General features: G+C 38.3%; 1 protein-coding gene across 1 annotated transcript in view; it reads right to left on the bottom strand.

The window, feature by feature from the left end:
• pitrm1 (pitrilysin metallopeptidase 1) overlaps positions 1-4578 on the bottom strand; it is an 11745-nt gene extending 7167 nt beyond the window's left edge. The window contains exons 1-11 of the mRNA XM_017429510.3: positions 4375-4578; positions 3143-3248; positions 2901-3007; positions 2664-2815; positions 2294-2408; positions 1768-1864; positions 1125-1285; positions 877-1003; positions 598-686; positions 342-470; positions 147-260 (exon numbers count right to left, since the gene is read on the bottom strand). Of these exons, the coding sequence (XP_017284999.1) occupies positions 147-260; positions 342-470; positions 598-686; positions 877-1003; positions 1125-1285; positions 1768-1864; positions 2294-2408; positions 2664-2815; positions 2901-3007; positions 3143-3248; positions 4375-4421 (1244 nt within the window). The 5' untranslated portion in view covers positions 4422-4578. The remainder of the gene's footprint in view (positions 1-146; positions 261-341; positions 471-597; positions 687-876; positions 1004-1124; positions 1286-1767; positions 1865-2293; positions 2409-2663; positions 2816-2900; positions 3008-3142; positions 3249-4374) is intronic.
• Between the last annotated feature and the right edge of the window lie 8527 nt (positions 4579-13105).

Here is a 13105-nt window from a genome sequence, read left to right as displayed (position 1 = left end):
ACAAAGAAGAGACTAGACCGCAGAAATGGTGGCAAATCACTTTAGAAACAATAAATATTGGGTTAAAGTTGCGGGAAAGTTGCGATTTCGCGGGGTTTGCTTGATTTTGCGTTAATCCTGGAGGGTCTGAATAATAATGGACTCACTCCACGATGTCCTCAATGGTTTGGCTGATGATTCGTTTGACCCGCTCCGTGTCCTCCTCGGCCATCCCCTGCAGTCCGATGCTAAACGATGCCTCTTTGGTGCTCCTGTCATATCTGAGCACAGGACAGTTTAAATGACCACCAGATTCTTCAGAGTATGAAGGAAATCTGTGACAAAGAAGCTCATATACAAACCCAACAACGGAGGAGAAGTCACTTCCTATTTTGGGTTCGATGAGAGATTTATAGAACGGGGAGTTTGGTCCAGAGACCATCAGGAACGACAGCAGGCTGAGAGTGAATCCTTCAAATGCGTCAGTGATGCTAAAAAGAATCAGTTGAAACTTTTAAAAGGCATAAAAGCAGCTTAAAACTTGATCTTCTCTCCAGAAAGAGTTAGAAAACAAAGATCTGTGTAAAAGAGAGCAGGAAGTGGAGAATATGATCTTACTCTCCCAGCAGGAAGCTCACACACAGGGTGTTCTGCTTGGCTGAATCTGGAGCCAGAGCATCAGGGCTGCAGGTCACATGGTCTTCTCTCTGGGAGAAAAACAACAAAATAATCCACAGAAATCAGAGCCATCATATAACATTTGACTTTCAGGATCAGAGACTATAATCAGGTGAATAATCCTGATTGATAATCCAGTTAAATGCATTCAGTGTGACACAGTTTGTGTGCTGCAGATGTTTTACAGCCGATCCCCAAACGCTGAAGTTTATAACTCACAGGACTGCTCCAGTGAGGCTGAGGAGGGACATCTGTGTTTGGGTTGATGTGTTCAAACTTGCACAGAGCTTCTCCTTCAATCTGCTGCAGATGATTCTCCAGGGGCAAGTCTCCATAAGTGAAGAACCTGAACGTTCATATGAGAATAAAAAACATCATAAACTGTCATCCAGTCTCAGTGAGTTGTAGTTTTGGATTCCAGGTGTATCCATCTCGTTAAATGTCGACAGACGGGAGTGTTTCATCACCTGGCGTTGCTGGGATGGTAGTGTGTGGCGTGGAACTGTTTGAGCTGCTCCCAGGTCAGATCTGGGATGGCCAGCGGCTCTCCTCCTGACACCACAGAGTAGGTGTGGTCTGGATACAGTTTGTTCTGAAGGTGTTGGGCGAACAGGTGCTCATTGTCTGACTGTAAAAACACACAAACACGTTTGAAATTTAGGAGGCAGAATGTCATTAATTTGGATTACCAAATAATGTTTTATTATTATTCTAATACAAAATGTTCAGATCAAAATACATTTTATTTCCCATATTAGGGATTGGTTTTGGTTTTGACAGTAAAAAATAAATCAGCACAGGATTTGCTGTAGAAATGACAGCATGATGTAGGATTCCACACACAATCACTTTTAGATCAGAGTGGTTTAAGATTATCTGTCCTTGTTTTGTATTCTGCCTTCCTAAAATAATACCAGTATGATTCAGGGTTCTTACACTTTCCCCAAAGTCAAACTGAAGAAATTGTTGAAGCTTTGACAAGATTTATAGGGGTGATAAATGAGTTACAAACAGTGCACGCTTGTTGCACTTCCTCCTTGAATACAGACACATTACTGCATGTTTTATATAGAAAAACCTGAGATACTGATTGTTAAAGTGTTGACTTACAAAGACTCCCTTCATTTCGTTAAACACCACTCCTTTAAACACCAGCGAGGAGTTGGGATCTGTGGGATTTTCATTCTCCAGCCTCCAGCCCTCCTGCCTGCGAAGTGAAACCACCAATCAGGTGTAAGTCAGCGGCACGTTGAGCTGCGTTGGCCAAAAGGCTTAAATTAACCCTTCAGATATTAGTAAGATGACAGGTAAAGCTTGTGAACAAATTTTAATATTTAAAGAATAAAAAAAGTTGCATATTGAGTAAAACATACTGTAGAAAGTAAAAAATGAATCGTTTTACAACATCACATGTAAACCAAGACACGTTCGATATGAAGACGTGTCTAATTGATTTCTAATCGTGTATTCAGATTACGTGCACAAGAATGGCAAGGTTAACTGAATTATATTACATAACAGCACATCCAAAACTTATCGTGGCTCTTATTGTGAAAAACTGCCGGGCCCAATGTTCTTCACTCAGATAATTAACACATCTAAAACGTGCAAACTGCAGCTGCAAAACCAAACTTACCAGAAATCCTGCTCTCGTAAACAAGGAAAGAAAACCGCATCCAGGTAGACCGACAGCAGATTCTGGAAGTCCTTTCCATTTTGGGTGGAGAACGGATACATGGTGAAGTCACTGGCTGTTCACAAACAAACAAACAAACAAACAAACAATAACACTGGTTTTGTGGAAAAACTAGAAGTCTGAACATGTGATGTCCAAGTGTGTGTAAAATTCCTCACTTTCAAACTATTCACCAGTAAAAAAAACATCTAAAATGTCCAAAAATCCCAGGTGGGATAGAAATATATGACATGTTAAATGACATTCATGTGAATAAAACAGTTGGTTTTGGGTCATTCTGCACACTTTGATGTTAATTATAGTCCAATACCTGTGAAGGCGTTCATGAAAGTGGACAGGGACCGGTTGAGCATCTTAAAGAAGGGGTCCCTGCAGGGGTACTTCTCAGATCCACACAGAACAGTGTGCTCCAGGATGTGGGGGACCCCTGTGCTGTCCATGGGGGTGGTCCTGAACTGGACACTGAAACACAGGAAGTCAAAGTGAGACCATGAATAAGCTGTTAATGATTCTGGGAAATGTACAGTGACCTGGATCGAGTCACAACCTGAACAGATTGTTCGAGTCATCCCTGGCTGCGTGCAAGTACTGAGCTCCAGTTTTATCGTGGGTCAACTTCACTGCTGTGAGACACAAGTCAGGGACTGCTACAACCTGGGGAGGGACAGGACAAGCACTTTTTATGAGCAGCATGGGATGCAAAGTCTTCTCTCGGCCATTAAAGCAAATCTGGAATGCTATGAGCCTGAAACCTGCTGCTCCTGGTTGTTTTAGCCAAGCCGTACTCACCTCTCGGACAGTAAAGCCATGGATTTTCTGCCCTGGTTGGTACTGAAGAGCCTTTTCTCTTGCTGAAGTGCTCCTGAGCCTCCATGTTCGCTGCTGTCCACTAAAACTTGAAGAAAGCAGTCAAATATTCAGTAGGTTGCTCTGAGAACTTGGTTAGAGAAAATACACAAGTAGATTTTCCACCTCCATTCCGACCTGCAGAAGGAAGCTTTAAGACTAGGAGATAAATCTGTTTAAACACAGAATTATAAAGCAAATAAGGGGTGTAAAATGTGAAAATAAAACGCTGTGCAAAGACTTTAAAAAAGTGACTGAGTCACATTTTTATGTGTGACAGATGAAAAAAACTGGCTCTAATATAAACAACAAACTCTATAATAACACAGAAGATCTTAGAGCTTCATTTAGTCCATCTAAGTATGCTGTATAAACATTACAAACCAAATCTGAGTCAAAAGATAAAACTATAACGTATTTAATGATTTTATTAGTATTTCAGATTTGTCACAAAGTGAAATTTTGAATAACGGTTTAAAATATTTGTCAACATACAGTATATCTGCATGACTTTAAACACCACAGGATACATTTATTTATGTTTCTTTTCTCTGGTTTTTAGGAATGTTTGTTTATTGTTCTTTCTTGTGTTTCTTCCAAAATGTTGTTTGTGTTTTTGTTTTGTTGTTAATTCTTCTGTTTTGTTTAACAATGCTTTCTGGATTTGCATAAAAACTGAGCTTATGCTTATTATGCCTGTTGAATGTTTTATATGCAACATTGTTTTTGTTCTCTCTCTTGTTACATATAAGTAAAGACACATTTAACACATTTATTCAACTTCACAAAGTTTCTTCAGATCAAATTTGCTTCAACGCCACTACAGGTTAAGCTACTTCACATCAAGAAAAGCTGTTTATCTCTAATAATAAGTGCATATTTTATGGTTATTTTAGGGTGAATGCAACACTAACATAATGTTTATTTTATAATAATAATCAGAAACGTCCGAGGACTCGATGAGGGGGAGATTGCATCAGTTTTTACATAATTTTAACTGCTCAGTGAGTGTTTTGACTGAATTTATATAACCTTTTCATAGCAGACATCCATTTCCCAAACTCTATTTTCGCTCACAATGTAAACACACCATAAAAACAGTTTTTCTCACTGGATAAAACATGATGTAATATCTCAGCTGCTTTCCGTTAGCTAACAGACATGAAGTTACTTACCGAACATATCGAAGTTTCTGGAACACCGTCTTCGTTTGTCGAAACATCGCCGCTAAATTAAACTACAGCTATCCTAAATATGTTAAGCTAAAAATAAAACAGAAATGCAACAAATTTGGTATATTAAAGCTCAGCACCCCCGGTGTGTGCCCTTTCATGCCGTGTGTTGTGTAGTTGACATCTTGGTTACAGTGAGCACGCGAAAAAGCCACGACGCATGCGCCAAGTGTAGATCTCACAACCATTTCAACAACACCGTAACCGATCCGACGTCACTATAGATCTACTCTTATAGGATGACGCCGTCGTTACATACTGTTAGACGACTCTTAAGTGACCTTCTCTATGATTGGTCAGTTTAGGAAGAAGACACTTTCTGATTGGCTAAATCATATAACGTTTCTAAACTATCCAAACGGGATTATTAAAAGGCAGTAATGTTAAAACATTGTTTGTGTACGCAATAAATCATTCACAACAACCAGTTATCACGTTTTAATTTTCATTAAAAGCAACAGTATTAGTATTATGGTTTTAAATACTTGCTTTTATTAAATGATGCAATTACACAATAATTCCAAAAGGTGTCGCCACTCGAACATGTTTTATTAGCTAAAGGTCTACTTTAGTTCAGACGTTCAAAACTGCATAAATTTAATATTTAATTCCAGCGGTAAATGCATAAATAAAATCATGCCTTTTGAGTCAAACAGTCTTAACAGTTTGTATAAAGCCAACAGCATTACAAACAAATTTCCAAAATTGCTCTTATGCAATTACTGTTATTTGTAAATTATTTGTGTTTTATACAGGATTTTGTTTTACAATGGGCAATAAAAGAGTTTTTGCACTCTAATATGAATTGCTTATAAAACAAGTTATAAACTTAAAGTTCCTCATTTTATTTGCACAACCACACCCTTTTAGATTTGTGGTCACTTTGTATGATTGCTTATGTATTAAAAAAAAAGTTGTTTTGTGTTATAGGCAAGATTTTGGGTGAAATAACAATCCGAGACTCCAAAAAAATAAGAGTTATACTTGTAAATTTGTTCATTTTGGAATATTGTTAATATCTGTTATAAGTAACAGAAGGGTTCCCAGGTGTTTGTGACTCTTTCTGTCCAGTGAAGCCTTCCTTCCACAAGGAGGAGACTGAATTAATAGACATATAGCTCAATGCACGTTTAGCCAATATTTCATTTAGTGCATGAACATATAATTCGAGTGCATGAAAGGTCAGTCAACTGCAAAATGATGGTTGCTTGGTGTCGCTTTGGTCCTCAAAAAGGGACACTCTGAGGTTTGCCTTCATGTTTTACATTCCCTCCCTCACTCCATCCACACCTCTGTGTCCTCACTGGTTTATCAATTCAGTCTTCTCCAAGCACAAAACATGTTTTTAGGTTTCATGAGCAAAATAAAGAGAAAAAGACCAAACAAAGTTAATAAATCTAAACAGGTTGTTAAGCTTTTGTTGCTAATCAACCAGCATACCCACTTTTATACAGTGACAGGATTTGTAGCATGTCATAACTACACTAAACCTCTTCTTTTAGTTTGTAGCTGCATTGCCAAGAAGAAAAAGGCTGGGAAAGCAGTCTTTTTTGATATTCTTAAAGAAAACATCATAAAGAAGATGTAAACTGTAGCTCCGCCATGAGATTCTGTGGATTAAAACATGAACAGTAGTCATTTCTCACATGCGCTCTCCAGCTCGGTTTATTCTCCTCTGCAGAAATCACTCTGAGTGCAGCCACGACAGCCACAGTGACTGCCTTTTCATTTTCTTTTTCTGAATATCTTCTGAGGCACCCACGGTCATCCCTTATGTTTCTCTGACAGCATGTGGGAGACTTTCCAGCTGCATGAATAGGAGGCCTTGGTGAGGAGGCAAGAGGGTTTTTTTTGACAGAGCAGCAGCCTCCTCCGACTCCATCTTCAGTCTGTCACTGCATGTTTATTATCAGGACAAAAACTACATCACACAAGTTGGTGAAACAAGGAAAAAAAAATCTATATTCACTTTAAAAACTTTATTACAAGTCAATGTTGGCTGTGAGGTGGCAAAGGTTTAAACACATTTAGGAATTTCTTTGATGTCACATTGACCAAAAAAAGGATTTACTTCATAAAAGCCCAGCAGATCTGTTCAATTTCCATTTTCAAAGCTTGTTTTTGTTGCAAATCTTTAATTCACGAGAGTACAGAAAGTATTTTGGCTGCAAGGTTTTGCTTCATTAATTTGTTTTGCTCGTGTTGAAGCAAGGTCTTGATTTTGTGTCGATGCCGGGATGGATCAATCAAAAGTATGAAAAGGAGGAAACTGAAATAACTTTTGTGTGTTTTTGATGTTGTGAAAATTAAAACTGGTCTTATATTTTGTGGGGCATTCTTAAGAAGGATTAAACTTTACAGTGGAAAATTAGTAAACATTTTTTATTTCATGGTGACTTTAAGGTCAAATGGAGGATTATAGGTGTTTTTTTAAGGTTAAACTTTATACGCTTAATGCTCTGAAAAACATTCTTTGAATAAGCAATAAATATATGACAATTAAGCTAAAAATTGGAGTTTTGTGAGGCTGAAAGAATATGATTTATCACACAAACAAACAAAGAAACTTCAGATTTAATGCATGCAGTCTTCAGATAATGAATCAGTCATATTGCAGCGTTCAGGCAGTATGTGATTTTCCCACTGATGTGAGAGGATGGCGGTTTGTTGTTGTTTATTTGCTCTTTTCTCCCTGTAATCCTTTGGATTTTATAAACGTCTGGGCTGTCCAGACGTGGGTTCATCCAGACCTGGGCGATCCATCAGTGTCAAATAGGAAACAAAATCCTGGCTCTTCCACCTCTTTTTTGTCTTTCAGCTGAGAGCTGATGTTTATTTTCCCTTGCCAACAATTTTTTACATATTTACAGTTAAATATAATTTATAGATAAATACATCAGCACAGTTTAGTCCAATTTGTTCAGAGGATGATTTATAAAGATTGAGAGGATTTTTTTAAACTCTGATATTGACCAAAGGTAAAGATAATTAGAAAAATGAAAATCTTACATCAATATTCCAACTTCTACTTCCATCCGAAGCCATTGCAAGAAAAAAAGTTAAAATATTTCTCATCATGAAATGGTTTTAGTTTCAAACACTGCCATGAAAGGTGGCGGGTGATATGCAGTCGTTCAAGGAACGCAAGGACTTTAAATGAATGGGACAGTTTCAAGTAGCCATTAACCTTTGTATTAATTTAGAATATCTGTTTATCAGAGAAGGAATTCCTGACAGCTTAGCATGCATTAAATTATGACATTATTCATGTCCAGCCTTTATTAAATGTGATGCTTTTTTACGATGCGCTAAAGAATTAACTAGCAGCTGTAATAATGTTATACCTCAGACCCCTCAGGACTTTTGTTCTCATCATAGTTCATCCTGCTGATGTCTAGACAGGATGAAATAATTTTTCTGATGTTCTTTATATGCATCAAACTCTGTCTAGACATACTTTTTCAATAAAAGGAGTTCAATCTGTCTAATTATTGCCAATGAAATTTGAAGCATTGACTTCAGTCTTGCAAGGTTCTTTCCTGTGTTTATCACCAATTTGATTGCAAACTTTGCATCAAAATGTCAGTTTATCCCCAGACTGTTCCATTAGCGCACGTTTTGTGTAGATTGTTGGCCCTGGCTCTGCGCTCCCCATCCCAACCACTTTCCTCTTCACCTCTGGGGCCAATTAGGGTGCTGGAGCTGAAAATAAATGAAACGTGGTGGCAAAACAGCATTTACTTCAAAACCTCACACTTAATCTGAAGACCTCTTTCAGATCTGAAGTAGAATTAGCGGGGTTGTATTCTCTTTGATCTCACAGACTTCTGCATTTGCAACTTATCGAGTGGAGGCTTGGGAGGAACAGTTGGTGCTAATTGTGTGAATGCAGGACGTGCACAAACAAAACCCCTACACAGTGTCTATATACTGCACAGAGTGTAATGCAAAAACATTTAAATGCTGTCTGCTAAATCTTTAGGCATTTAGATATCTCTGGTTAATTTAAAGTAGTTCCCAAAGTTGAGGTTGGCTCCCCACTGTGGGTCGAGAAACAATAAATAAATGAACCAGAAATGATTTCTTCAAAGTTTATTTTAAGATTTTGCAAACTTTACCAAAGTACACAAAAAAAGTGAACTTGTCTCTCGATGTTTGATCACTGGTGTGTGACATGGGTCATAAAGCGGAGAACAATTATGACAAAATGTTGCAAGGTTGAAAAACCAAAGTTAAAAAGCATATTTGCTCAACCCCCAGGTGCTCCAGGAAAGTTTCAGACTCGAGTGTGTGCTTAATCAAAATAATTCACAAGGAGACAGTTTAAAGGGTTTTACATTCTTTGGTGCTGCTTTAAGATGAAACAACAAAGGCTCCAGGTTAGGAGCAAGAATCTGATAAGTGAAGCATAAAAAACTGCAAACATTCTGAAAATCTCATAAAAAAGGAAGGTTTAGCATTTCTTGAAGGAATGCATATCACCCGCCGCCTTTCATGACAGAGTTTCAGACTAAGATTGTTCTGTGATGAATTAAGGTCAAACCTTGAAGCTAACATTAACAGTCTCATGTGATATTATACTATCTTGTTTGATATGTCAGCTCTCTAAGTGTGTGTTGTGAATGACTCTCAGCTACTACCACACCAAATTTTATCTCAATGTGTGATATTGACTGAGTTAAAGCCATTTCTGTGTTAGTTAATGTTGATTAGCTTGAATTGGATTGTCTAAAAATTAATCAGTTGCTGATGTACACTTTATGATAACTCTCTTAAAATTCAAAATTAAAATTCATCAGGTGGTTCATAAGATACCACACACACCCACACACACACACCCCTCCAGAAATGGACAATAACATTATTGCACTGCCTTCGCCTTTGGCAGTGGGTGGAAACTGTGTGCAAACATTCTGCAAAACTGATAAATACTGTATGCAGCAAGAAGAGCACGGGATTTTAACAAGTGATCTGCCCCCCCAACAAAGATCTGAGCTCATTGTCACCAAATCAAACAGATTAAACCAAGAAGCAGAGGATGATTAGACAGCTAAAATCAACAATACCTCAAAAAGCCGAGTACCAAGAAGAGCTGGTGCTTTTTAAGATGAAGGATGATCACAAGGTGATTATTTTCTTTTTGCATTAAGTGATAAAGTAAATATATTGATGGGAACATTTTCTAAAAGCATCTTTACTTTCTTTATAACCACCTTAGACTTGGGCCTACAAATCTGCCAGCTAAATGAGAAGCGTTTTGACTCTAATCTGAACGGATCGTATGGACAGACACCCCAGCTTCATTCCTCAGAGTCCGATGGCTCCCCTGACAAACAGCCCGGAGCTTCTGTTCATTTTATTTAGACTGTGGCAAAAATTTTTAAAAAGTGGAACATCAAACACAAACACAGCACAGCCACCTGAGCATAGGCACGCCGCACGGAAAGGGAAATCAATAACACGTGGTGCCACTGGGTTCAGAACATCACTGGCTGTGAATTTTCTGGGTTTATTATTGAGCTGTTTGCTGGCTCCTAAAAGCTCCACGGTGGGTTTATGTGCTGCCACTGAGCTGCTTTCCAATGGGGACTGATCCAGTTCCTATGCTAAAATGTGTAGAAAATAACAAAAATAACTTATATTAGTGGCCAGCCCATTCTGTAACTGACTGGATGTTTAAACTGCATGCATTGTTTCCTGAACTAAAATTATTGTTCACACCTTTTTAGGTCAAAGCATACTGGTCTGAAAGTCTACATTAAATGCAGCTGAAAATATAAATCATGAGGGTCAGATGCAGGCATACTTCAATTAGATCATTTTTTTATTATCTACTCATCCTAACCATCATCCTAAAACATCCAATTTTGTTTTTCATTTTGCAACACAAAGTCTGCATGTTGTTGAAGATGTTATTTAATATTTTTATGTTTCTTTTGAGCCTTTTAAACTTTCAGGTTCAAGTTTTATCACCCACTGCCATGAAAGTTGGGTATTCATGTAATTCCCTGTGTCTGTGTGTGCATCTGGTCATTTGTTTGTCTGTTATTTTACAATTTTTACTTTATTCTTTTCAGGTTTTACTAACTGTAGATTCACGGCTTGTGTTTAAATTGCCTCAATAAACAACCCATTGACTTTACTCTACAATCAGAGGGCATCTGACTGTCTGCACAGTGCGGATCCCACTGAGGCTGAAGTCAAACACCTGAACATGTTATGTCAGCTCACAGACAGAGTTAAAAGACTCTCTGCCACCTTCTGGTTTAAAGTTCATTCAAATCTTTGTTTAACCAGTTTTGTTCACCAACAAATTTAAAGCCTAATACACAGCCTGAGCAAGCATGTATGGATCTATCCATTTAAAGCTGAATTTTCCTGAGGTCTGGGGAATAAGAAGCAGCCTCGGTTCTGCCCTGTGAGCTCAGTATGTGGGAGTTTTCCTGTTTGAGGAGCCCTCCCTGCAGCCTCGGCTCTGACCTCTGGAGAAGATGGACAATAACTTCACTGCAATGAATGTTCAAAGTTAGGTTGCCCTCCACCCACCCACAGCTATATCTCCAATTTCTGCATTTACTTTCAAGCTTGCCTCGTATGCACTCACACAAACTCTATCGCTTAATCTCGATGTGAGTGCATCCAGTGCATCGGTCTCCATATCTGTGTGTAAGATTCATTCTCCATCTGTACATGAGTATGCACATCTCTCCTCTCTGCTTCTGCTGTAATGGAAAATAAGGTTCATGTGCACCTTGCATTTGGCAGCTCTCCTGCACACACATTTTTCTGAGTTACTGGAAGAAATTAAACTTGTGGTTGTCATTTTGTTTCACGTTAGTTATGTGTTTAAAAGCTACAAATAACTTCCAATAGTTGGTGTTTCTAGAAAGATGTACTGCTGACTGTTTTTAATCAAATATTTGGTTCTTTTTTTATTATTTCTAGGGTATTCACTTATTGTAAACTAAGATTTTGGTAAAACAAATATCTGGGTGTCATATTTTTAGTTAGAATCTTTTTGCAGGACTCAAAGTGTTGATCGCAAACACTATAGAAATTTTCTGTTCATTTATTGCTTCTTACTTGATTATCTTCTTTTACAGGTAGGAGGGAGAAAGTCCAGTCCAGGAGCCTGAAGAGAAGACCAAAATATGATGAGGTGGACATTGAGGAGGGTGGTGGAAAGCGCAGACAGGTAGAGAGGGAGAGAACTGGTCTTCAAGAAGAACATTATTGAAATAGGAATCAGATTTTCAAGAGCACTAGAATACTTTAAAGCCATGGTTGATGTATGTCCCAGCTAAGCCTTTATGCAAGAGCTTGATTACAGATGATTAAATGCAGGTGTGACTACTTGACAGAAAGACAGAAAGAGGAGACAGAATCACCTGCTGGGCAACTTCAGAACTGTAATGGCTGCTCACAAACTCCACCTGAGAAACTGAAAGGAAAGGACGAAGAAAAAAAGGCAGTTTTCAGGACGGCCTGGAACAACAACATGATTGAACTTCCCTCTCTTAGATTTGGTTGGTCTTTTGGCAAGCAAATATGATCGATTTTGCATAATTAATTTTAATCTTCTGCTTTTGTAACTGTTTGAAATTAGTAGAAATGCACAAACTCCCTTTAGCTTGAACTTGTAAATTGTTTTCCTGTTTTTTAAAATCTGAGCCATATTCTCCTCTGGTTTGAATTGGTTGCAAGCAGCTGTCATGCCGATAAAGTCATTGAGCTGAAATTAAACGGTATGAAACAGCCACAGAAAGACAAGTGTTTGCCCGAACAGCAAAGTGCTATCACCTGCCGCAGCCGCGCTGTAACCTTGCTGAATATTTTATATCTGCCAATATGTTTCTGTGTCACACGTTTGAAGTGGAGCCATCAAATTTCACAAGGGTGACGTTTTTTTGTTGGATTCTTTTTCTTTCTTTTAATGTTTTGTTTCACTTCTTTTCTTCTGCAACAACAATGTCAATTGAGCATACAGTGCTCATCAAAAGCAACCTTGCTGCCAGCTGCTGAACACAAACCTTCTCTTTCTGAGGCTGTTGTTGTCATATGTTTAAATTATGCATTTGAATTTTAATAGACAGGAATATGATTATATAGTCTGACAATGAAAGGGAGGGGGAGGGGGCATGAGAAAGGGGGTGAAAATCTTCCAAAATTCATTTCAAACACTCATGCATATTTAATAGGCTGGGTGCAAAGACTTCACACAGCAGTATAATCCCAATATGCGCAGAGTCGTTATCACTGTCGTAGGCAATATGAAGTAATTCTGCCACAGTGCGCTGCTTTGGAAAAAGGTTCTGGTTTCCAGCAACCAAAATGGTTTCTAAAGTCAAAACCCATAACGTCCCTCAACCACACACACTCACACACCCTGCTCTCGCTTTCTTTTTCTCTCTTTTTATTTTATTTTTTCCACCTAACTTTCCTGCATGTCACTCCTCTAGGATGGCATTTCTGTTTCTGTGACAGGTGTCCATCCTGTAGTGTCCATAAATTCACTCCACAGTTTGTTTTTACGCCTCCCAAAAAAACCTCACAGCAACCCCAACACTTGGGAAGTGATAAACAAGGTTCTACTCTTTACTTTTCTCAGTCCCAGAGGAAGAACAGAAAGTCATCAGATGGAGAAACATTTCCTCCAATTTCTTTTGTAAGACTT

Source organism: Kryptolebias marmoratus, linkage group LG20 (genome assembly GCF_001649575.2).
Source record: "Kryptolebias marmoratus isolate JLee-2015 linkage group LG20, ASM164957v2, whole genome shotgun sequence".
NCBI classification, from domain to species: domain Eukaryota; kingdom Metazoa; phylum Chordata; class Actinopteri; order Cyprinodontiformes; family Rivulidae; genus Kryptolebias; species Kryptolebias marmoratus.
The sequence above is the reverse complement of the archived record's forward strand: the minus strand, read 5'-3'. Positions and strand labels throughout refer to the sequence as shown.